The 26,347-nt window shown below is 41.3% G+C and overlaps 1 protein-coding gene across 4 annotated transcripts in view; it reads left to right on the top strand.

Annotated features, from left to right (window-relative positions):
* Nucleotides 1-6,020: 6,020 nt before the first annotated feature.
* Nucleotides 6,021-26,347, top strand: part of LOC120804390 (solute carrier family 41 member 1-like) — a 29,289-nt gene continuing 8,962 nt past the window's right edge. The window contains exons 1-8 of one of the 4 annotated variants that reach the window (XM_040153834.1): nucleotides 6,021-6,120; nucleotides 8,795-9,150; nucleotides 18,755-18,862; nucleotides 20,225-20,296; nucleotides 20,573-20,717; nucleotides 22,438-22,584; nucleotides 24,353-24,497; nucleotides 25,279-25,358. In XM_040153834.1, coding sequence (XP_040009768.1) covers nucleotides 8,839-9,150; nucleotides 18,755-18,862; nucleotides 20,225-20,296; nucleotides 20,573-20,717; nucleotides 22,438-22,584; nucleotides 24,353-24,497; nucleotides 25,279-25,358 — 1,009 coding nt within the window. In that variant the 5' untranslated portion in view covers nucleotides 6,021-6,120; nucleotides 8,795-8,838. The other 3 variants (XM_040153835.1, XM_040153836.1, XM_040153837.1) reach the window with 3 other exon arrangements.

The following is a 26,347-nucleotide window of genomic DNA, read 5'->3' on the forward strand; positions in this document are numbered from 1 at the left end:
GAAGAAAACTGATCTCTATGTGTAAGAAAGGAGTACCTGTTAACATCCCATTTCTTTTCATGTCTTTGTGAAGTAGCTTTAACGCTGGAAAAACAAAATTATTACTCAATGACAATATCGTAGATATCCTGTAACTCTTTGTTCCAGCTTTTCATTGAAGCTCTATGATGTTCACACTGAAATTCTCAAACCTAAGAAAATGGAAATAATTTAGGTGTTTGCACATGGCTTCACAACCTTCTTTGGTTTCTCTAGAGACTTTTGGATTTCTAATAGAGTTTAGAGACCCGTGATTTTAGGTATTGTCAATAAATTTCACGAAAAGAAAAACAAACCATGTGTTGGTCAGTCTCTCGATACTTTCCGTCTCCCTGAGCCTGTCTGGGTCACTCAGCACTTAAACCCGTCCATCCTAATTGAAGATGTCCATTTTTACAAACAGCTCACAGATATTTGGTTTTATTTTTAAAGACGACTCACTAAATACCCAAAAAGATTAAGTAAATGTTAGTCCAACAGGAGGCCATGGTGCATTTGTTGGGGACTACATTCATCTGCAGATTAATGAATATGTAGTGGTTTAGAGTGTTTACAGCATCAGGGTGGAGAAGGTAGGATCGACTCGAAATAAACCGAAGTGTCTGTTCCAAAACAACAGTGTGACTGACTGGGATTGATTTCTTTTTAATAGTTTTATGGATAAACAATGGAGCTCTGTGGCACTGGGGAATAAGATACGGTAAATGAGGCTTTCATTTACAAAAGCACTACTTGTAAGTGAGATCAGTTTGTAGTTAATTTTGATCTTTTCATGGGATTTGTTAACAATAATTAGAGCATAACAAAGTTAGAGCAATGCCTGACTTATTCTTTGTATGTGGTTCAGAGGATGAGTTTGTAATGATCCTCCTGCTGCTGTTACAGTGATAAATTCTCAATTTACCGTGTACACTTTCATGATTAAAGTCCAATCCAGACTAACATCCACTAACTACTAAATGTGTTTATGTAGATGGAGTAATCTCAGAATACCTGTGTGACCTAAAGCAGATCTATACAGGAGTGGAAGACCGTCACCATACATTGGTGGAATGTTATGTGGGTATTATCTCAGCTGGGTAACAGCATCATTCGAAGGTTATGAATGTCATACTGTCTCTTTTGCTACATAAAATGACAACTTCGACAATGGCCAAGTCAAGCAATTTGGATAGCAGTGCTTCAACAGAATAGAAAAGAAAAAAAACCCACCGCCACAGGAGCTGGCATAACTTGTGTGTGGTGCTGTGTTTGAAGGAAAGTTGCCTTTTTTTTAAAAATGATTTAACTCACACATGAAGTTCTGCCTGTGCATGCATGTGCGCTACATCTGCATGAAGGTGTTAACGAGGTGCTGAAAATGCCAAGGCTCACACAGCCATGGTGATCTGCAGCCAAAGAAAAAGTACACCACAAAACACATACAGTACACATGGGAAGGCAATCTTAGTCTTTCCTGGTTTTGATTATGGTTAATATGAGTTGAAAATAAACAGTGAGGGGCTGTAAACCAGATTTCCATAACCTCCAGGGGCTTTCCACCTCTGAATAGAGGGATATAGGAACCCTTAACTATAACATGGATCATGTTACTATAAACTCAAATAAGACACGGACTTAAAGCCTGTTACAGACAGATCATCCTGACAGACCACCGTGCTGCTGACACCACCAAGACTCGCTGCACCTGAAAGTGCACCAGTGCTCTTCATACTCGTCGACTCTCATACGTTGAACATCTTTATACGTCTCTTTGTTTCGATTGCAGCAGTTAAGAAGCAGGCCAAAACTGTCCAAGTGTGCTCATAAAAACGGAGTCTCTCCGGTGGGGTCTGTTTGTAGCCTCAGTATAATGTTGCAAGTGGGTGAGAATTTTGCCAGGCTATTGCCTATTCTAAAGTAACCAAGACATGAACCGAGCCTCTCTTTCTCTTTAGTCCATGCTACCACCTAGTGGGGAGATTGTGTACTGTTGGCAGGTGAGGGTGACGTGACACTCGGTACTGCCATCTGCTGGTGGTCAAATGTCAGTGCTGGCGACAGAGCAGCCTCACTCAAGGGGGGCTCCATCCAGGAGGAACAAGCAAGAGCAGAAACACAGGAGCTGTGTCCTCGTGGTGGGTTGATGGTCTTGTCTGTGAACTCATCAGGATGTCCTGCAGCCTCAACAGAAAAAGGGAATGTCATCATATGCTTTCCCATTGAGCTCTCTGGGTGTTGATTCAGCCATAGGAAATGCGTCGTAATGTACAAGTTCCGTAAGGTAGATTGATATTCAGTGCATTTTTTTGGGTCCATGTGGTCACCTAGCCAAGGCTATTTCACTTTACATCCCAAAGCGTATTGCAGCTTTGTGGGACACATACGTTGCACCCTCAGTGCCGTCAAATACCGCCACAGCAATAAGCACATCTCCACTCACATTTCAGCTACTCGGTTCTGTACGGAGTTTGGTGTAGGCTCCCTGCTGCATTTACCACTTTACCAGATTTACCTGCTTCATTTCATGGTCATATTGTAAAACAAGAGTGACTTAGACCCCATGTGACAGATTTCAGACTTTCTCATCCTTTTTTTTGTTTTACTGTAGCTGTTCTAAACAATATTTTATATGAACAATTGGGTGGAATAACTGTGCGTAGTGCGAAAGTTGTAGTGATGAACCCACGGAGAATTAGTTCCCCTCAGCTCTACGGAGTGTGTTAGTGTCTTTCAGCTCGTTGTGTTGCTTGGTTCACTCACTGCTCTCATCAGCCTCATTTCCAGCAGCAGCAGCGGGAAAAAAAAAAAAAAAAAAAAAACTTTGAAAAACTCACTGTCCACTACCTGCTCATAGGCAAACAGCAGGCAGACAAAGTCAGTGACTAGCTTGTGAATAGAGTGACGCATTTCGCAGCTGAAGAGCCAGATATTAAGGGACAGCTCATTGAACAAGTTCAGTGCTACAGATATGTGGGTACCCAATTGATAAACAGCTGACATTCAGTGACAACATCATGGCAATCTGTAAAAAAGCCCAGCAACATCTGCACTTTCTTAGGGAGCTAAATTGGTTTGAGGTGTGAGGAAAACTCAAGACACTCTTCTAATAATTCTGTGATAGAGTAGGTAATTTTTAGTATTGCTTGGTTTGGGAGTCTTTAGACAGGGGGCAAGAACTGGCTGCACCACATAGTTAAAGTGGCCATTAATATAATTGCCGTCAAACTATCTGATCTGCCTTACATTTTCTGAAAGAGGCTCGAGTCGTTTTAGAGTGTCCTCTTCATCCTCTGTACGGAGAGTTTAAGCTTCTCCCCTGCGGACTGGGATTCAGAGTACCAAAGGCCAGGCCTAACAGAATGAAAAATGATTTTATCTCTCATTCTATCAAACTGTTAAATCTTCAGGATGAGAGAGGTTATAATCTGTTTTCCATATAATACTGGCGCGCGATGATGGTGATCTTTTAACCACGGGTGATTCGGGTGGGATGATAATGGCCGCATGTACTCCAGCTTTTATGTTGTGCTGTGACTGATGCACATTTCTCTTTATCTGAGTTTGTGTGTGGAGCCAAAAAACAGAACTAAAAGGAGAGTGAATATTGGACTTATATTTAGACAGAAACGCCATTCCAAATGAATGGTAATGTCCACTGGATATCAACTATCAACTATTAGGTGATACATCTCGTTGCACTGCCCCCCAGGGGCCAAAAAATAATCAAAGCAGGTTAAATAACCGATGCATGATTTAAATTGATATCGCACATGGAAGACAGTCCCCAGAAAACTGGGTAATGTGTTTACATGTCATGGTATCCCAGTTTCTGGGTTACTGGGTTACATGTTTGGGTTTTTCAGAACAGGGACAAGCTTTATCAAGGTTTCTGGAACCAGGGTGTTTACATGGACAAACACATGACCAGGATACTCAGAACACCGGAACACAACAGGGACAGTAGTGTGCGTGTAAAGTCACTCAGTGATTCATAGTGACACACTTTTTAAACATGGAAACTTTTTCAAGAGCCTGTATAATTTTGCACAAAGACATTATCATTATGGTACAAAATGGATCGACATGCAAGTCGATAAAAGGTGCCACTCAAGTCCCTAGATACAGCATATTAACCATACTATATAGTGTACTATATAGCAGATTATACACCCACAATAATAAACCCCAACATGTCCTGATATAAAAAATAATGGACAGGATACTATTTATTATTGTTTTACTATATACGAAAAGGATACATTTCATTTGGCACTGATTTTCGGTGAGGCTTAATGTAGCTATTCCACTACAGTGAAGTAGCTGACACAATACATTAGGTATTACTGGTACAGTTATGACTTACAACCAGGAGTTGGGGCAGCTTGTTATCGGATAGGCTACATTTTCAGCGTAGACGTAAAAGAAGAAATTCGCGCCCTGTCACCCACGTGAATGAAATACACAAGTGAGGGTTCTATTTAGACACAGACCGGGGAGGCATTTACAGCATCGCCATGACATGACCATTAAATGTCACAGCATGCGCACGACGCTGTGTCAAATTACGAGCAACAGTAAAAAGATCTCCAGTAAAAAAGATCAAGATGCTGCTCTGCGGTACAAATCGAGCTTAGTGGACGGCATCAAATCAGCCACGCCATGAATCTATTCTTGATGATAGATACTGAAAATTTAATTTTAGTTGTTTTAATCTCTTAAGTAGTCTTTGGCTACTAAAAAAAAAAAAAAAAAAAAAAAAAATCTGAACAAGTCATTTGGCTGGAAACTGGCTTCAATTATAAACTTCAGATATCTGCATAACAAAAGCATTCTGAAAAGACTAGAAGACTAGTTTTAAAAACACGTTACAGGACTTGCATAGATTACAAATCAGGACATGGCAATGAGTCGTCTAATGTGTCAAAATAAAAGGGGTTCCCGTTTCTGGCTGTAAGACGCTGGACTCGCGGAACTAAAGACGCTTAAATGTAAAAACCCCAAACGTCTCTGTTACAGATTAGCGGCCCCAAGCAGACACACGAATTTTGCGGCGATTCGCCGAGTGCCGGAGTCGAGTGTGGCCGGTCTGCTGTAGACTTTATTCCTCCCATGAATGAAACAGGGGAAGCACTCGGGCTCTCGGCTGCTGTCACCACTCTCCCGGAGATGGGGAGAGACAGGAGGGGGGGATATCCTTATCTGCTAATGCCTTGAAATTCGAGCGGGTGCCCCATGATGTGTGCGCACTAGCTCATGCACTGCACACACACACACACACACACACACACGGACAGACACGGCGAGTTTAAAGCACAAACATACGTACAAGAATACACGAGCACACGGAGAGCGGAGCACACGCGCAGCCTTACTACAGGCGGACATTCACACCCAAACGCGTACACACAGCTCGGTCCCGGAGCTCGCGGCCAGCGCAGCCGTGCGCACGCTCAGCATCAAGGGCTCTGGAGACAAAAGGTAAGGGCGACGAACCGAAATCTCAGCCTCTCGTCCGCTGCGCGCTCCCCGGGGCTGAGGGAGGGAGGGAGCGGGGGTGTGCTTTCCCGCCCGAAGCTGCAGGGAGGGCGGCGAACGAGCGTGTCCGCAGACCCGACCGGGGGTTGCGCCGCCGGTCCCGGAGCTTTCGCTCGCAATGATACCTACAGCGGCTTCCCCGGTGGGGTCCAGGAGGTCCCGGGGAGTCCCCGGCAAGATGTCTTCTTTAGGACCGTCATTTTCACGCAGTCTGCAATTTGGACCCTTTGGCCTATTAGTTGGCGCTACTACAGATGTGATCAATCCTGCCGTGGCGCAGTGACTAAAGGCCATCCAGGCTCGGGCTGTCCGGACGTTCAGTACTTCACGTAACGGCTCTTTTTCGCCCCGTAATTGAATTTGCCCACTCTCGCCACAGGGGGGCGGCGCTACTAGTCGCCGCTTCTTTCACCACTGTTACTCTAGCCAATCGGAAAGGGCCCGGCTGTGTCACTACGGGTTACAGCGGCAGTGGCGGTATTATGGGATGTACACATGGCAGCCTCCGGCGGCGGGCTGCGTGTCAACACAAGACCGCGGCAGTCGTCCGTCCCGGTTTTTCCGGTGCGTCTCCCATGGAGCTGCCGATGAATTTTGAATTCCGGGGGCTCCGTCGTCGACACCGTGTGTATTTCCTGCTTTTGTTTATTCCTCGCTTTAGTCACCGGTCGCTAAACGCCTTCCTTGGTTAGCCTTCCTCGGAATGAATGACAGACCGATGCGTGGGTGAATCGGCGGGCTGCCCTCCGTTACTCATCGGCTCTTCGCCGGTGCGCATCGGACTCAACGTGCAGAACTCGCCCTGAGCTCGTCGCAGAAAATGGAAAGTGCTCTCGGACGAGTGGCGAGAGTTTCCCAGAGCGCGGTTTCGGCATTTTTAAACGACGCGGTTGATACCTGCAGGTTAGCTCGAAGTACTTGACGCGATGCAGAGGATTTCATGTGACACTCATCCACTCACTGGATGTTTCTACTAGATAACGTAGGCCGTTAGACTGGCTTTACACTTCATCCACCACGTTGTGTGTTTACACAAGAAGCCACACGTTACACTGCCGGTCAGAAGGTACAGAACACCTCCATTTTCCCCCAGCGGTTATTTAAGTTCACGTCATTCGATGGGGCAATGTTTCTGAAATTAAAAACAATAAATAACAATAAACAGCTGGAGATTTTAAAAACAAGGAATCATGGAATCTTGTTGAGCAAAATTTATTCTAAAAGTTTGACTCATCCATCAGCTGAACACACCCTTGATGTTCTCCCTACAATGGAAATCAAATATTTATCAGAAAGTTCCTCCCAACACTGTGGCAGAAATTCCAACAGATGTGTTGCACTTGCAGGTCGCTCTGCTTCCACCTTCTGTCCAGTTCCTCCCGAACCAGCTCCATGGGGTTCAGGTCTGGAGACTGTGCTGGTCTCCCATCCTGTGAAGCCGCCGTCTAGTTTTGTTCCTCTAATGTTCTGGGTCATTATCTTGCTGCAGGATGAACCCCTGACCAACCAGTCTGCCTTCCCCTGTTACTTTTCTTTTTCTCTCCATTCTGATAGCAACATACAGTCCTACTCCCTGCAGCACAGTGTTGTCCTGATAACGCATCAGAGGGTGTAGGAACACAGTTTGTCCAAATACTGCCTTTGTACAGACAGAGGGTTTTTTCAGTAATCAACAGGAATTGTTTACATCAACTTTAAAGGCTTCATTTACTTCCATTGCTGCAGGAAAGCTGTAAGCTAACCATTTTCTTAATCCTTGAAAAAGGCCTGTTTTCTATCAAATTTACATGATTTTCCAGTTTCTGGTGACCTAAACTTTTTTTTTTTAAATGTTTACCTTGGGCAGTCTCCCGCTTATCTTTGTACCATTTAAGGTTATTCACTGGACCTTAGTTGCCGAAATTTCAATAAAAACTGAACTGCATGTCCTAAAACTTTTGACTGGTAGTGTCAATTTTTTTTTTTTTTTTGTCATGAGTCTAATAATTGTAAACATAGTAAGCAAATACTGTTATGCTAGCAACCACTAAAAAGTCCCAGTTAGGTAGCCTAGTGTATCTATTAGCCTTCTATGTAGTGGAAAAGTGGTTTGCCTTCAAGTGTAAATGCTACTCACCTGAGCAAAGTCATATTAGAAAGGACAACAATATTCTTGTCTTTGAAGGTAAGCAAGAAGCTTAGCAAGACAGCAAACCGAGTTTAAGAAATGACAAAGTAGTGTAATTCCATGAAGCAGCAATTTGGGATTATTAGAGCTGCCAGTGAGAAGCTGAGGAGAAAGGCTTTGCCAGTGTTCAAAATGAAAAGTTAATAGCTTGTCATTCAGAAATTATATGTCCGAAAAGACACAGAAGATGGTATAGTAATACCAAAGTAGGTAAAATAATACCGGGAAGAGATACTTTACACACAACACATGTATTAAGAACCAGACACCATCTGATATGAAATATATAAAAGACCAGCTATCCTATGTTAGACAGTTAGCAGCCAATCCATGGGCCAGGCTGATTAATGGGCTCATTAATGGAAAAAAAAATATGATTGATGTGAATGATTTATTTTGGGGTTTTGTGCAGGGGGAGACGTGCATATTTTTCTGACAACTAACTTACAAAAGATAGAAAAAGTCAAAAATATATGAATACGCAGTAAATAATTAAAATGGAGTGTAAATAGTATTAAAAAGCTTTATACTTTTCCTTTAAACCTCCAATCACTTGATAAAATAAACAACAAAATGTATCTTACTTTTCTATTTACAGTATCTTCGACTAGCACATTTTATTTTTCAGCTGTGTTTTGGGATCTTGGTTATCATCTATTGCCTGTTTTCCTCATGCAACATTGTGTGTATGTGTGTGTGTGTGTGTGTGTGTGTACAGTATGTGTGTTTTTAATGTCAGCGGAGCAGTCGAGGACTGGCTAGCTAGCTTGACCGAAGTTGACTGACTGGAAGTAAAGGAAATAATTAAATGTTTTCTAGATTTTTACCCAGTCATTGGATGTTAAAGGAAAGGTTTACAGCTTTACGTATTTTTTTCTTTTTACACTCCATTTTCACCGTTTAACTGACTCTTATTTATTGATGCATATGAAGTTTTATTTTTGACTGGTCCTATAACCTATTGCTCCTTTCGTCAGTTTCTTGGTTCCATATACAGTAGATTTGGGGATACAAGTGTGATAAAACAACAGTTGCCCATTTCAAATGTCCCATGTTATTCTGTATCCCCAGATTAAACCAACACTGTCCCAACTGTCACAGCCACCACCGCCATCATGCCCGTTGAGGATAAACCATCACATCAGACCCGCCAGAGGAAAAAGAACAAAAAGTCCCGCTCCAAGGGGAAGAGCCCCAGTGGCAGTCCTGGTGCCCACTTGGGAGGCACATTAGACCGCCAGGATGACCTCATCTTACCCCCCGCCCTCCAGCCGCCTCCTAAAAAGCGGGCAGAGGAGAGGCCGAAAGTGTCAGTGGCTAAGTTGGTGGAGGAGTCGTCCATAGCTATCTGTCTTCAGGTGCTTTTTCCCTACCTGCTGGCTGGGATGGGCATGGTGATGGCCGGCATGGTGCTGGACAGTGTTCAGGTGAGTATGATCAGTCCTGGGGCATCAGTGGTATCACAAATTCCAATTTGAACTGATAGCATAGACACGACACTCTAACAGAAAACAGTAAATTTAAATAGTATCAGCTGCATAAGTGAATATTTTTTTATAATGTCTTAAATCAATTAATAAAAGCAAAGTTGCCAAAGTTTTTACAATTCATTTTCATCCAGTAGTAATGCTTAGATTTAGTGTTAGTGCGTCATGTTTCGCTGCCATTAATAAGTTGCTATGTCATCGACATTGTGTGCCCATATTTTGGTCCGTTCAATTTCCACTTTTTTTTCTCAACTTCTGGTCTCTATCACGGGCAATAGTAAATTCAAGTGAAAGATTTCTGTACTGATGGCTTCAAATAACCTGCTAGTCATTTCTCAAAGTTCGGAGCAGATGACTTATGAGGAGGTCATATGGCCTCACGACACCACATCCACCACGGATATCAGATTAAAAAAGATGATCTTTGGTTAAAGCTACCAACTGCATTATCTTCAGGTAGTTTCGTTTGTATTAAAGCGGTAGTTTGATGTTTCTATCATGAAACTTTTCAAGAGCACTGATTCAGTACAATGATGCAAGTTTGTCTAGAAGCTGATTTATAAATACAACCTTTCACCCAACTATAATGTATATTTTATTCACAAAGTAATTTGGAATTATCATCTTGTAACACAAGAATGAGTCCAAGAAAACCTCTTGTTTATATCCCATACATTGAACCTTTTAGTGTTGCAACTAGTGATTATTTTCATTATCTGTTAATCAGCCAATAACTTTCTTGATTAATCGATTCATCATTTTAAATTGTGAAAAAAAAAATTTTACCAAAAAAACCCGCTAGATATCTTGTTTTGTCCGACCCACAGCCAAAAACCCCAAAATATTCATTTCACAGTGATATAAAACAGAAACGAGCAGGAAATCCTGACGTTGGAGAGCCTGGGAACCAGCAAATGTTTGGCATTTTTCATAAAAAATGACTAAAATGATTATTAGATAATCAAAATAGTTGCAGATTAATCTTTTGTCAACTGACTAATTGATTACACAATAATCATTGTAGCTTTAAACCTGATACATAGACGAGGTGACCTAATAGCTGAGTGGTTAGGGAGAATACCACACTGGCGTAAATGCCCTGAGCAGCCAGACCATTTGCTGCATGTCATTCCCCTACTCTATTTCCCTACATATTCTGTTCTGTCTTTACTGTTCCTGTCATAATAAACACATAAAAATGTCCAGAGAAATAATTTAAAAAAAAAACCTTATACAGACACTCGACGATACGAGAACGAGTCTTCCCTTAAACGTGTGAAAAAAGGTTTGATTGGACATTAAATATATCTGATATGAAAATTCTGTGTAGTGGAATAGTAATAGTGCTGCTACTTTGAAAGCCAAATGAATATCCATTATTCACACTATTCAATACTGTATGAGCAAATATTTTTCATTGCACATTAAGAAAACCAGGTGATGTCAGCCGTCATGAAGGCTGTCACAGGGGTTTTTGTTCTATGTACAGTTATGTCACCTGAAGGCTCTCTCTATTTTGTGAGTGTGTTTGTGTGTCTACTCGGCAGTCTGCGTCTTCCCTTTTAATTGATGTTGAGTGGATACCTTTGTATGTGTGTGTTTGTGTGTCTGTGTGTGTGTGTGTGTGTGTGTGTGTGTGTGTGTGTGTGTGGGTGAGTTGTGCCTTTATCTTCTGCCAGGCGTCTCTGGCATTTGGTCTGCAGCCAGCTGGGCTCAGGGAAATCAGACGCACTGCTGTCTGTTTTATGATGAGCTGGTACCTCTTTCTTCCTCTCTGTCCTCCGCTGATAAACACACGACTGTCCTCATACCGCTTATTCACTCCTTCTGTTGCTCATCAGTATTTCCTCGATTTTCTCCTGTACAGTGTCTGTTATTGTCCTGTGTCTGATGTAGGGCGAGTACTCAAAGGTTTGGCAGTGCTGTGTTTCAAAGCAGAGGGGACATAGAGGGACATGGAGGGTAGCCTATCTAAACGGAAAGGAGATAAAGACCACAGCACTTAACTGTCAGCAATTAGGATTGTTACTGTAGCCTGTGGGGGTTGTGGATTTTGTCCAAGCAACCATATCCTGTTGTCATACCTACAGCCAAGGCCCGGAACTTTGGACAGTTACACATTTTGTGTTCTTCAGGCTCTGAGCCTCAGCACATCCATCCATCCAGTAACTATAACACTTAACCTTTGAGGGTAGCTGAGATTGGGCAAGAGAGGCGAGGTACAAACCTGGACAGGTCGCCAGACTATCACAGGGCCAACATATAGAGACAAACAACCGGTCACGCTCACATTCACACCCAGGGCAAATGTAGAGTCACCGATTAACCTGCATGTCTTTGGACTGTGGGAGGAAGCCGGAATACCCGGCGAAAGCCCACGCAGGCACAGGGAGAACATGCAAACTCCACACAGAAATAATGGATACTACAGTTCCAAGTCTCAGCTTTATTTGAGTAGGGTTACATCAGTATAGAAATAACTTTGTGGGAGATATAGCCCTTGTAAAATTAATTGGACAAACACACATGAAGTTAAACAAAATCATCATATTTAATAGAAAACCCTTTTCAGTCAATGACTGCCTGAGGTCTTTGACCCACACACATTTTGTATCTTCCCTGGTGATGCTCTCTCAGAGCTTCACTACAGCCCCGTCAGCTCCTGCTTGTTGTGGAGTCTCTCTGACTTTAGTCTGATCTTCAGCAAGTGGAACGCTGCTCAGTTGGACTGAGATCAGGTGAGTGACTCGGCAACACAAACACAAGAGCCAAGAGTGTGGGATGGCCAAAGACCATGTTCGTTCTATTATTTTTATTGCATACAAATGATAATTGAGAGGGGTATGTAGGTGATAGAAAGAAAGAAACAAAAACATCTTTTGTGCAGTCAAAGGATTGATCCCTGGTGATGATGTATGGGTCTTCTTGTATACTGTACAATCTGATGATTTTGTTGTTTGTATGGAATAAACAGCTAACAGGAAGAATAATATTAATGGTGCCTCCGCCTTGTGTTCCACAGCTCTTCAAGTCAGGGGCATTACACATGACCTAGTCAGTGAATCATGTTGTCAATTAACATGTCTATAGTCCTATTTCTTTATGAGCAAATTTAGATATCATGCTTGCCAATAACTTATCCACGCAGGTTATTATGGTTATCCAAGCAAAATGTGTTCAAATCCAATTTGGTTGTGTCCCACTCTACTCAGGTGAGGGAAGAGGCTGTAAAGAGTTCACAGACACTTTATGAATCCTAATGAATGCATTTTGTAACTGTATTTTTTCTTTTTACATTTATATAATCCATCATAATTGCTGCTGTTTACATCAAATTTCTCTTCATCAAAGCCCTTCTCAAAATGCATTTTGAGATTGAAAATGTCTCGAGATGATATACTCAACAGAGGTGCCGATCTGAGTGTTCCACATCAAACGCTCGGTCACGGTGACTATTAAAACTCTTAAACGGGACACAACCAGGAGCCCTTGTTCCGATGACCTATGAGGCCTATTGAATTTGTCTGGGATCAGCAACCCCTTGATGTATGCTGGAGCTAAAGTATGTAACGCCTCAAAAGTTGTTAAGAGGATTTTTAACTCCACCTCAGATTTGATGGAAAGCCAGCACCACGGTGATATGAACGATGTGGAGTTTCAGTTAGTAACCGTGTATCAGAATTTTGAACTACTTTAGACAATGCCAACGCTTCTTGGCTTAAACAATAATGCAATGCTTTACAATAGTGAAGGTGTGAGGGGAGGAAACAATGGGTGATTTGTGTAAACTGTTTGAAAGACATGAAGGGGCATAGTTTAGCAATGTTTCTTAATTGAAAACAGGACTGAACTTGAGACAATCTTGCGATTGGTTGACGCAGCCGCGATGCCCGTCAACATGTTGAAGTTACAACCCATGAGTACTCATAGTCATTACTGCATTATTACATGAGTACTCAGTAGTCATGGCTCAGACCACATCCATCTTCCAGTGTTTCCTCCTTAGCACTTATAGCTTGAAAGCTTAGGAAAAAGCAAGTAAGTAGACGCTGAGTGAGATGTTTTTTTTTGTCAAAGTACAGTTAACATTGTTTACGGTCATACAACTCATATAAATTAGATAAACACAAACATGATTTTACAGAAATAAATGAGTCAAAAATTTCACCCTAACTGAGTTTTATTCCTAATGCTTACATAGGTGAAGGAAGAAAAAAAAACAATTGAGGTGAAAAAGACCTTTACTAGTAAAGTGGGAATCAAAGAAAATATTTGATAATAATAAGGAAGAGAATACCCATTACCTTCATTCAAAAAAGAAAGGGACAGCATTGCAAAAACATGTTTCAATGTAAGAGAAAAGGGTGAAGAGACAAGTGATTCTCATGAACTGAAAAGTGCCAAAAAATCAATATTCTAATCCAGTCCAGCTTCTTAAAAACGTCAAACATTTTTGTCACACAGTACAATATGACTGTTTGGTCTTACATGTGCTCTTACAGAACAAGGAGATGCAGTACCAGGGCTACAGTTACAGGATCACAGTGCAAATGTACTGTAGCAGGTGGAAAGGACATACAGATGGAGGGAATGGACAGAGAGAGAGAATGAGTCACGATAGGGAGAGAGAGCTTAGAAAAAGAGGGATGATAGAGAGAGAAATGCAGCGAGACTGGCTGATGCAGAGAGAGGGATGTCACATGGCAAGAGGAAGGAAGGATGAGAGGCAGACACGCAGCAAGAAATAGCAAGAGGGACAGTGTGAGACGGTAAGCCGGTTGTTTCCCTCATGAGTTTGCATGTCGGGCAGTGCAGACAGCCCTGCCTCTTTCTCTGCTACGTCACAGCAGAGCAGAGCGGAGGCAGCAGGACTACCCTGATGCTGACAAGAGGAAAGAAACACTCCAGCCTGCCAGGAGCTGGCTGCTGCATCTCGTCACTGGACCTTTTAGATCACTTATTGACGTTATGGAGCTCTTTTTGTTTTCCTCTTTAATCTCACTGTGACCCTCCCAAAAGAGAGGAATGGACCGGAATGACAAAAACATCAAGGGATCCAGCTGCTTATCACTCTCAAGACCTTTTTGGCAATTCTTCATCCTCTTGCCACTGTCAGTCAATTTGCTGTCACTGACGAGATACAGCTGTGCCTTTAGACTGGAGGTCAGGTAGATTCTAGACCGGATCGATGGATTCAGGACTACATCAGGGAAACATTAGACTCAGTTGAAAGGACTTTGAACTACATCAAATGGATTCTCGATCAAATCTCAGCAACTGGACTTAATCAGGACTCCTTGAAATCCAAACTCTCTATTGTCAGGTCTATTCTCTATGACCTGTGTGTGGACATCAAAGCCATCTTACTAACCTTAATTTAAAAAGGCCAGTAGGCTGGAGAGAAACTGAAAATTTGACTGCAGATGTGGAGCTTCTGTGCTTGTAGAGAACGTTGTGACCTATGAATCAGAAATGGTGTTAATGATCGTGTTCCCCAGTGGTGCTGGCAAATGTATACCTCATCACTGCTGACTCACCACTGGGCCAAAGATGCTACGCTCCATTGCTCTCAAATTAGAGTTGAAGCTATTGACTTTGATTTTGACTGGGGAAAAATTCAACTAATTTTAACAAATGGAAAATTACGTCACAATCTTCTAAATGTTTATAACTAGATTGTCTCTTCTGAACATCTGAAGACATGATTCAAGAAAAGCCTGTCATTTCATTGTAATCCCTCGAGAGAAGAACAACCATGCATTCACAAATTCTGTCTCAGTTCTTCAAGAGAGGCCGTAGTGACTGCTTGAAACATATGCCCTAGACCTGTTTTAAACCAAGGAGAACAACATTGATTTGTTTCTTCTTCAGCATTCATCTCGCTCACTTCTTAGGACAAGTGAAACTGTGAAACCAAGTTCATTTGGACATACAGAAGCTGATGTTTTTTGCCTCGACTAAAGACTTGTGTGGACTGCATTTACACTTACAATGAGATAACTATACTCTAAGCTAAGTGATTAAGTGACCCCTCGTTCAACATGGTGGTGACTCGTCTGGAGCTGGAGCTACGCTACCAGGGCAAAAAGTTACGTGGTGTGACGTGGAAGTTGACTCGCTCTGAACATGGTTTCCTACCAGAGAGCTCTTGGCTGATTGCTGCCCAGGTTATAGTGCCGTACCTGGTGTCAGGGCTTGGGATGGTCTCCGCTGGTATCGTTATGGACCTAATACAAGTAGGAAAGTCTAAGAAAAAACATTTGTGGAATTCTTTTTGAGAGATTGATTGATAGACCAATGGATATAATGGGGTAACATCTGAAATATCTGGTAGTAGTATCATACAATAACTGAATTTTGATGCTAGAACCAAAACAATACCTTTTCTATGCTAACTTATTTAACATATACAAACTAATTTTCTGCCAATCCATTTTTCTCCTAATCCTTTTTTCTGCCAATCCCCAGTGACAGTTTTTGTATCCAATGTAACGTTTTTAGAATTTGACGTTTTCTACAATATATGAACATGGCAACAACAGTATGTTAATGTTAGGGAGAGATGGTGATTACGGCAAATTAACTGTGGTTAAGATATGCTTAAGGCTAGATAACCCTTTCTTAAGATTATGGAAATATCGTGGTTATTGTTAATACAGAAGCAAATATTAATTGGAACTGACCTGCTTTGCTTTGCCAGTCCACCAGCCTGAACTGTACCTCATTTAACCCTTATTTCTAACCCTTATTTTCCACTTTGCCACATGAAGGCCCTACTATATCCAGCATTTTTTACTAAATGCTGACATTGAACATAAATTGTGAGGTGTGGAGTCATCCAATATGGATGTAATTCCAGGGATACTAGGCTGAAACACAAATAGACCTACAAGAATTTTGCCAAAATTTCAATTTGAATACCAAAGTGTCTGATGATCAAAAATATAAGAAAAGGATCAATCATCAAATGATCATTGATGCACCTTTGACCCCGGACTTTTTTCACTTTTTTGATACTTTGACACTTTTCAGTTTGTACCAAAGAAGCATTGAGGTTCGATAACTAGCCCTTTGAATGGATGGGTTAATGTTTGGATGGACTGACCTGGCATAAATAGTTTATCATGTTGGCATGGATTAATGAATCATGTAGAGAGAAGGGTGGATGGGTACATACTGTTTAAAGCCTGCTTTAGACATTTGAATGAGTCATTAGAGTATGGAGAATGGACAAACACTAGAGTGAGAGGCAGAGATTGACTTAACCTGCTGATGGGTTGAGAGTGGTCTCAGCTGGCATCATTTCATATCCACAAGTATAAATTACAGTCAGACCGACATTGGCCTTCTATTAAATACTAGATAGTTGCCAGTCTACCTTCTTCATGACTTCGGCAACTCTCAGAGTCTTTCAAACATATTTTGTGTGTGGAGACAGTGATGAGAAAAAGTGGCTGACGGAGACAGAGGCAGAATTTTGGAATAACTGCACACATGGAGGGAAAATGGAGTGCAGTTTTTCCTTCAAAACAGGCAGACAACTGGATGGGTGATAGGGTGAATAGATGGATGTATCAATGAAATGATGTAATGATTGATGGATGGATGGAAATAATGAAGAGGGTACTATATGCTATATATACATTAGCTTTAACATTCCTGCTTCCCCGTTTCGGTGCTATTTTCTGTTCAACAGATGGAGTCTTGTGTAACATCCATCTTTCTAAGCTTTCGAAATAAGAATTACGTGTGAGAGAGAGAGGAGAACCTTGGGATAAAATTGAACAGTTAATTCAATAAGTGGTTAGAGGATGAAAGAAAATAGGCCAGAGAGGGGGGGATAAGAAACTCTAACACCACGGTATCACCAGCATAAAGAAGGTGATTCTGCAGTAGAGGGAAAAGCAGTCAAAGAAAGCGATGTCCACACTGTCCGCAGTAGGTCCAATATTGCGTTCTTTAGTGTGAATATGAAATGTTGTGTAAACAGTTCTGAGAATAACTAAATGCAAATGCTGATGATCAAATAATGGGGTCTCCACTGATGGAGAATTAATATCAGTAATTATATTAACAGCAAAAAAATTATAAACATTGTTTTTTCTCCTGAGAGACCTTGAGTAGCACAGAGTTTTGGCTTCTAGCCCACAGCCAAGCAGCAGCAGCAGCAGTATTATGGCAGAAGCGGGCCATGTCCCAAGATAGCCTCCCAATATGACAGGCGTCAGCTAGAGCTACCAGTCCAGAACCTGAGAGTTATGTGTATAAATAGACATTCACACACAAGCACACACACTGAGGCACAAAGAGCATTACCCTACCTTTCGCTATATACCTCCCATTTATCCTTCTCTCCTCTCTTCTGGATCTGCTAGGGCCCCTTAAACCCCCTCACTGCCACTCCATCTGGCATAATACTGTTGTGCTTATACAAACAATTCAGGGGGCAGAAATGATATCACTGGGAATGGAAATATGGCATTTATGTTTGTTTCATGTATTCATTTGAGCAAGGTTACAGTCTCCTCATCAGTCCACAGATGTTTTCATCTGATTTATCGATCATCTGATTTATTCATCTGTTTCCATTGCGCTTTTTATCAACATATCTTGGCTGGTCAGGCTAGCTAAGAAGCATATCTACTTAGCTGTTAGCCTTGCCTTTTTCATTTTTTCTTCTATATTTGCTGGGGAAATTAATCTTTTCATGATCATACAAGGAAACATTTGCTGAAAAGACAATGGCTTCTACAATGCACAGAGTAGCTGGCCTAATGAGAACAGTGTTTTGGGCACCGACCGTTAAATGATGCATCATGTCTAGTTAGTATATGTGGTAGAAAAGCTCCTGATCCATGGCCATTGTTTATATCATATTATATTATTGAAAGTGCTTATTTTCTGTCATTGCTCTGCCAGCAAAATATTTCCTTCCTTCATTTCACCCATCTAACTAACTCACTAATACTATTTCTTTGCTCTGAGAAATGTTTTTATAACAAAACTTCTTATTTGACGCTTTTTCCTTTTTCCCCTCTCCTTCCTCTGTTTCCGGCCTGCTCTGTCAGCCTCTCCTCTCATCTTTAATTCCCTGCCTCCCCGCCTGCCTCTGCTCCACATCACTGTGCTCTTGGCAGCTGCGTTGTTCTTTTATATGTACATCTATTTAAAGATCTAAACCATCTTGGACCTGCCAGCTGGAGTTTTAGTCAGAAAAAATGACGCAGACTCTGTGAACTTTATGTCTTCTAAACCCGGTGAACCTGTGCATTACGGCGTGGGTTCAGATGATGCTCAGAGATGTGGAAACAGGAAAAGTAGGCTATTGGGTTAGTCTAGAATATGTTATGTGCTTACTTAACTGCATCGGGAAGGGACACGGTTCAGGAAGTTCGTCTGTGGCGGTGGAGATGACACAGATTGCTTCTAGACTAGGAATATGTCAGTATTAAGATGGAAGAACTGAAAGAATGGTAATTAAGTGAATTTGTGTTTTACGGTTTCAGTCTATTCATTGTTTTATTTTCCCATGTGTGTGTTCCAGCACTGGGAGGTGTTTAAGGTGATAACAGAGATTTTCATCCTGGTGCCTGCGCTGGTTGGACTCAAAGGAAACCTGGAGATGACCCTGGCCGCTCGCCTCTCCACTGCTGTAAGAAGCGCTAGGTGTTAAATATCTTCAGGTCCTCTTGCAAATTCATATTTAATTCAGAACTTGACAAGTTCCCTCAAGCCCACTGTTTGTTGAAAGACAGTGTTTTTTAATGTATCCCTACTACTTACATTTATCTCCCTACGTACAATCCATCATCTGCAGTTGATTCAGTACAAAGTCACAGTAGGAGAAATGTGTTTCTTTTAAACCTCCTAAAACAATATGATTTCATTAAAAACTAAGATTGTTGGCAAAATGAGGTGTGTTTATTTTTCCGCTAAGTCTGAGCTGCACATAGGTCCACCTAGTAAACTACTGTAACTTTCAGTCGTCAAATGGTTTCTTGAAGTCCGACTTTGCAGGATAATGTGTAATGCAACGTGCTACATTATTCAGAATGACACTGGGATCATGTTTTAGTACTGGGTCCTGGGTAAGCAGAACAGCAGTTTTATTACAACCTGCCTGGGTCTAATGTTCCGCCCAACAGGTTACGATAACATTTTACCGACCAACTTCATTATTGAGTTCTCGGGACATGGTAACATTGCTACAATAGTGTCCAACAGGGAACAGCCATCAATTTTTTTTTAAACTCTTTAACTCTTTTCATTAAGCCCATTATTTAGTGCATATGGGGTAATAAAAAAAAAAAAACTTCTCTTGATCTCTATCGGGACAAACATGTAGGTACAGGTGAAGAAGATGAGAGATTAAGGAACAAAGGGAGTAACAACTCTAGGTTTAAGAGAGTCTTAGAAATAAATTACACTTTATATGTACCTACTTAATAAGTACAGGGTACAATAGTAACATTATTGTGCAACAAGACAGGAAAAATAAGTAAAATTGGGCAGCTCTCCCAACATTCTTGATATGTTGTATGTTGCTGTGGAACAAAACATTATGCCAAGACTGGAAATAAAGTAGTGCCATTCTGTCTACAGCAATAAAATAGCTATGTGTATGTTTTTAAAATGATAATGAGCATTGTTTTGGGGTCCAGTGTAACTGCACAAGTACAAACGTACTTACAGTGTAATGTATTACCATGCCCCTCCTAAATCCCTCGTTACTGTCTTATTCTTGTACTTCTTCCCTTGTACCTACTGGCAGGTACTCAGTAAGTATTTCACTGGTATTTGTAATATAATTACCAAAACCCCAGGTTGTAAGAAAAAGGTTTTTTTGTTGGACTGGTTGACTTTCAGTGGGACCTAATTAATTATTTACTCAGCTCTTTCATCTCTCACTAACATATAACTGTAAGAAAAACATTTGCAATACTTAATCTTATCAAACCTTTATAATTTGAACATCTGAAACTGCCTTATTAAATTGGTATCACCATGTTTTTAGGCCAACACAGGCCAAATGGACGACCCTGATAAACAATGGACCATGGTGTGCAGCAATCTGGCACTAATACAGGTAACTTGTACTTTCTGTATGCATTCACATAGCCTGCTGTTTTCTCTCATTGGAACATCTTTTGGATTGCTGTTTGGGCGGAACAAGGAAATGGCTTGGAGCATTTTTAATGGTTTTCTGATGTTTTATAGACCAAACGATTAATTGTTGGATTGCAGGGAATAATCAGCAGATTAATCGGTAATGGAAATGTGTAAATGCCACACTACTGTATGCCACATTCATTGGTGTACTGCAGATGAGTAATGTCCTCTGTCTCTTTTCATTTTGCGGCAGGTTCAGGCCACAGTGGTGGGCTTCCTCGCAGCGTTGGCCGCCGTGTGTTTAGGAGCACTTTCCAGAGGAGGTGTTGAACTGGACCAGGCAGCTGTTTTGTGTGCCAGCAGCATCACCACTGCCTTTGTAGCTGCTCTCTCTTTAGGTCAGTGACCTGGAACACTTTTATTGTTTTGCATCAGAACATCTATTGCAGTATTTTACGGTTGCTTTGGCTCAGTTTTCACAATAGTGTCTCAGTCTGCGAAACAGCTTTGCTGCAGGGTTGTTGCACACTAGAAAGTCATTGACATGTGTGTAGAATCAAAAACTCTGACTATGAAAGAACCAAATCCCACTCACTTCCGATTACTTATATAATATAGGTGTGTGTGTGTGTGTGTGTGTGTGTGTGTGTGTGTGTGTGTGTGTGTGTGTGTGTGTGTGTATGGTGCTTGGGCTGTTTGTCTGTATTATTTTTCCTGATAAAGGTGAGTAACGTGAGTAAAAATGATCAGCATTGTACGGGACTTTTGGTTCTTTTATTAACTCCTACCACTAATCTAGGCCTCAGGATATCACATGACAGATGGCGTAAAACATCTGTAGGAAATGAGGTAATACATCACACAGAAGGCTTAGGAGAGCATCACAACATTTTTTTTACGCATTTTTTAACAATTTAAAAATAACAATGTCATCGTTATCAGATAATGCTATTAAAGAATAATTAACGCTTATCAAAACAGAGTATGCACATAGAAATGAGGAAGTCGATATTTCATTTGAAGTGGTGTAGAGTAAGAATGACTTGTGAAAACTTTAATTATATTTATTTAACATGTTACATTACTGTAAGTAGAGATAAAGTTTAGATGTAAAGAACAGTACGTTCTCTGTTCTTCGTTGCATCACTCATGTTTTCCTGTTCTGTCTCTGATGAGGTGTGTGTACTCTGAGGACTGAGCATGTTGATTTCATGCTGTGCACTTTGTGAATGAAAGGACAGCATGTGGTGTTTAAAGGGGAGAATTTAGCAAGTCAGTTTGGCTCCTTTGCACATTTAAACTCCAGAGCAATTGGAAAAATTCCACGGAGCAATCCAAAAGGAAGCTCTCAAGTGGTCAGGATATATATTGTACTTTCCTTGGATCAAGACGATATCTGGCAGATGATTCAGGTTGCTGAAATTCCTTTTGATGGATTAAAAGCAAGGAACAGATACATGTCTCACGGTTACAGTAAACACCATCAGACTAGCTCAGCATACAGACCCAGCAGATTTTTAGCTGTGCACCTATCCCCACATCACCCCTCCATGCTATGTTATTTCTGCATATTCCATAATTTATCCTTGCCATAAATGTTCTAGTGTTAGGCAGGCTTGACGAGTGAGGGAACTCAATTACCCCCGGTTCTTCTTTTTTGCTCGTGTTTTGAGTCGTGTCTCAGCAGAGAGTAATCTCTTTCTAGCTCTCCTCTCCTTCCTCGGCCATTTCAACATTTCTCTATAAATCACTTTTCTGATGTACAATAGGTTTTTGAATTTGCAGCATCGCATTGTTTGAGTCTTCGTTGCTCTTTTCAGGGCGAGCCGTCACTGTGAGGCTGGTTGATGTTTGGAAAATTGCCTTTATTGATAGAAAAAAGCCAACACACTTCAGCTGAAAGCTTTCCTCGGCATTATGTTGTCTTGTGGCCCTGATGAAAGCTTTCTCCCAGAACACGCTGAATTATGTCTTTCTATCTGCATTTTTACTTTACATACATCACGGTGGAAAGTAATGACAGTCTTGCTTTTTCTCATTCATCTTCTTTTCGGCTTTTTGTCATTTCTGTCTGTCTTCACTCTCACTCCCTCCTTGGTCCACTCCCCCACCCCGTAGGCCTGGTGATGATTGGAGTGATCATCGGCTCCAGGAAGGTGGGGATCAACCCTGACAATGTGGCCACCCCCATCGCTGCAAGTCTGGGGGACTTGATCACACTGTCCCTGTTGGCCGGGGTCAGCAGCACGCTCTACGAGTATATAGGTGAGTACATACAATAACACTTTCCGTGGAGGCACGAGGGAGATGAACCAGACTTCAGATCTGATTTATGAATCTGTGTCACACTTGTCTGTGCCGCTCTGGTGTGTTATGGGTCAGTTGATTCAAGATTTTGTGCGTGTGCGTGTGTGTGTGTGTGTGTGTGTGTGTGTGTGTGTGTGTGTGTGTGTGTGTGTGTGTGTGTGTATCCCCAGTAAGAGAGACACTTTGAAGGTCTGTGAAATAATGAGTAATGAGATCAATGTTATAATGTTTTCCCTAACCAGAGAAAACATATTGACCATTAGAGAACGTCCTATTTTTGAGTTTATCAGGCTGACAACACAAGATGGCAGCAAAACTCTGATTTATTTTCCCAGACATCCCATCATGATGTGTGTGTGTGTGTGTTTTTGTACTTTAGTATAGCACTATAAATGTGTGTGTTCATACTGTCTATTCTGTGTTCACAGTAGCTCTCTTTGTTCCAGGCTTCTTAATATATGTGGCCTGTCCCTTATCTATTCCAGGGCCTGTCTGTGTAAGTGTTTGTGAGCCTCTTGTCTGTGTATCAAAGTGTTTTGACACATATCAGTGGGGGCTTTGCAAGTGTTGATTTAGCTTGTATAACTTCTTTTACCTAACATAGTTATTTATGACTTGAGATCCCTGCAATAAATACTCCCTCAGTGAAGCTTACAATGTGGATTTTTCTTGTATGCTTGTACAATGTAATGCAGAGCAATTCGACATAATCTTGAGTTTCTTGATATTGTTGTAAATGTATAAACTAATTTATATGTTTATTTTTGAGGTCACAGTTAAAGGTGCACTACATAATATAGAGAAGTGTTTCTAATTTTTTGTCTTCTCTGTTTACATACATGAGGGGTATGCAGTCCAGTACAGCACCATCACAGACTTTGAGCTCAATGCTAGCACATACAGTGGCACCAAAAAATATGCGAACCCTTTGGAACCTTATAGCCCATCACAATGTGCTTAAGCTAATAACGCGCCAACCCTCACAATCCGGTGTGTCTCTCCACCGTGCTTCACCTTTGGGGTGTTTGGGATTTTCATGCCGGTGTGCAGTGCGCTTTTTGCGGCCTATGTCATGATGCGTGTTCTTCCCAAACAATTCAACCTTGGTTTCATCCGTCCACAAAACCTTTTCCGAGTAGTGTTGTGGAGAGTCAAGGTTGCATTTTGGCAAACTCCAGGCAGCAGCAAGGAGGACAACATGCACCGTGATGTGTGTATTATAGACTCATGAACAGAGTTTTAACCAGCTCCAATTAAGCTTTAAGCTTTTAGCTGTTGTAGGCCCACTTGTAGGGAGAGTAACCACGGTATTAAATCGTCTCCATTTTATGGACAGTTTTTGTAACTGTGGACTGATGAATGTCTGAACTCTTTGAGATGACTTTGTAACCCTTTCCGGCTTTATGCAAATCAACAATTCTTCTTGGGAGGTGTGGGAGGTCTGTTACCGATCAACAAAAACAGAACATTGTAAGCATCAAAGTCGACTTTATTAGTTTCTGCACTTGTGTCTAATGAAGTGGACAACGAGTGTACATGGTCAGGTGTTCCCTCTACTGTGTCCTCTCCTTACATCTCCCTGAGTGTTAAACAAATGATACTATGTTCTGGTAAGGAGAGCACACTGTAATTCATGGCTTATCTGAAAATCTAGTATAGATGGTCACCCTTTGACAAGATATTGCAAGGTAGTGTGTTTGTTCACCACCTCATACCTGTTCTTCAGATATATGGTACCTGTCCCCCCTGGTGTGTCTGGTCTTCTTGGCTCTGATCCCACTCTGGGTGGTGGTGGCTCGACAGAGCCCTCAGATCAGGGAGGTTCTCCGCTCAGGGTGGCAGCCTGTTATAGTAGCCATGTCTATTAGCAGGTATATACATCGACACACTCATGTTTGTTATTTTTATTGTGGAATGTTGATTATCACTTTAATTTATTCAGTGAAAATGTACACTGATGTTTGAAGTTCAACACTTCAAACAGCTGAATGCAAATAAAAACTGACAGACTTGAATAAAACTGTTTAGAGAAGCATAAAATAAGAAGTTGCAGGCTACTGTCAAACTTCATGCTGCAAGAAAAATCATTTCGCACAAATCAATCTATTCTTTTTCAAGGAGTAGACAGTATAATTAAAAACTGCAGCGCACCCCTCCAGGGGTCAAAATAGAAAAATATCGCCTGGACTGTATCAGATGTATATCATCCACTGACAATCAAACACTGCTTGCACAGTTTCTTAATTTGCACGACATACAGGACAGGACACATGTTGTAGTATTTTATTCTATAGACACTGATTATTTATCTTTTTCTTATATTCAGTGGGTATAAATAATCACCTGAAAACCATCTAACCCCCCCAGCCCGTTTATTCTGAAGGTCATAGGTCTATATTGGAAGTGTTATCTTTCCCGTGAGTGCAATTTGGCTATGTGAACAGAGCAGTTTAAATTCAATTATCTGTGCAGATTGCAGATCTAAGTAATCCAGGTAGCAAGATGTTCAGTGAGCTCTGTGAACTGGTAATTAAATAGCTCAAAGCAGGGTAAGATATTATCTGAAAGGTTTCTTCAGGTCTGACATCAGGCTGGGGAACCCTGGCAGTAAGTGCGTGTGGTTCTGATTCCCTCTTTGTTTGTCATTTCCAGTTTTGGAGGCCTTATACTGGACAAGACAGTGAGTGATCCTAACTTTGAGGGCATAGCTGTCTTTACACCCGTCATTAACGGTAAGCCGATTGGTTCCTTAAAGCTATTTTAGCCATTTACTGGATGTTGCCCAGAGTGACGGTGAAATAACACTTGCATCATTTAGATGAAACCGTTGCTGTAGAGATATTTGTACAGCAGTGTTTGGCATTACAAAGCGAGATTCACAAGATTCAACGATGAGCACGGTAACCCCCAGGTGAATCCAGACAAACACACATCACTCGTCTATGGAATGTACATAATGAAAATGGCAAGAGGTGCCATCACAGTTGTATTGATAGTGATATTATATTGATCTAAAAACAGGAATAAAGGAGGTTAGGGTGGTAGAGGGAGAGGCAGCAGGGAAGAATCAGCTATTTGAAACAAACTAAATATGCATGCAGTAACAACATTTTCAGTCAGACACACTTCATCATATAGTCAGGCCTGCTCCTGTCTCAAAAAGTTACGTTTGGAGAAAGAGTTTGTGCTCTTCGGGTGCTTCTTCCATGAATCCGAGCAGCATACCAAACACTGAGTTGAAAACTCAGTCCAACTCTCACAGCAGAATATTAATGCCTCTCACTGAAAGTTTCCTGAGATGTGGTGTTGAGTGCGTCACTAATGCCCAGCAACATACTCTACCTAGGCTTCTGCAAATAACTTTTTGGATTAATTTCCTTCCTTCCAGACAGCCTCTGGTGGCTGACCATGTTTATTTTTATTTATTTTTATTTTATTTATCTTTTCTCACTTTTCTCACTCACACGTTCTCACACGTTACGTGGTTGTGCAGTTGTATGCAGTGATAATGAAAATTCTTATAGTAGGTGAGCTAAAGGATGCCTGACATGTGAAATTAGAAAGGTAAATGCGGTTATTTCTTGAATTGAAAAGTGTCCTTTCCAGCAAGTGACTCTGAAGCTTTAGAGTGTGTATCAACTCGTAGAGCTGGGTATCAGTAGCTTGTTTTGAGGGGTATACACATTTATTATTTAAAAAAAAAAAGGTTTTATTTGCACAA

The sequence above is a fragment of the Xiphias gladius genome, chromosome 18 (genome assembly GCF_016859285.1).
Source record: "Xiphias gladius isolate SHS-SW01 ecotype Sanya breed wild chromosome 18, ASM1685928v1, whole genome shotgun sequence".
NCBI classification, from domain to species: Eukaryota; Metazoa; Chordata; class Actinopteri; order Istiophoriformes; family Xiphiidae; genus Xiphias; species Xiphias gladius.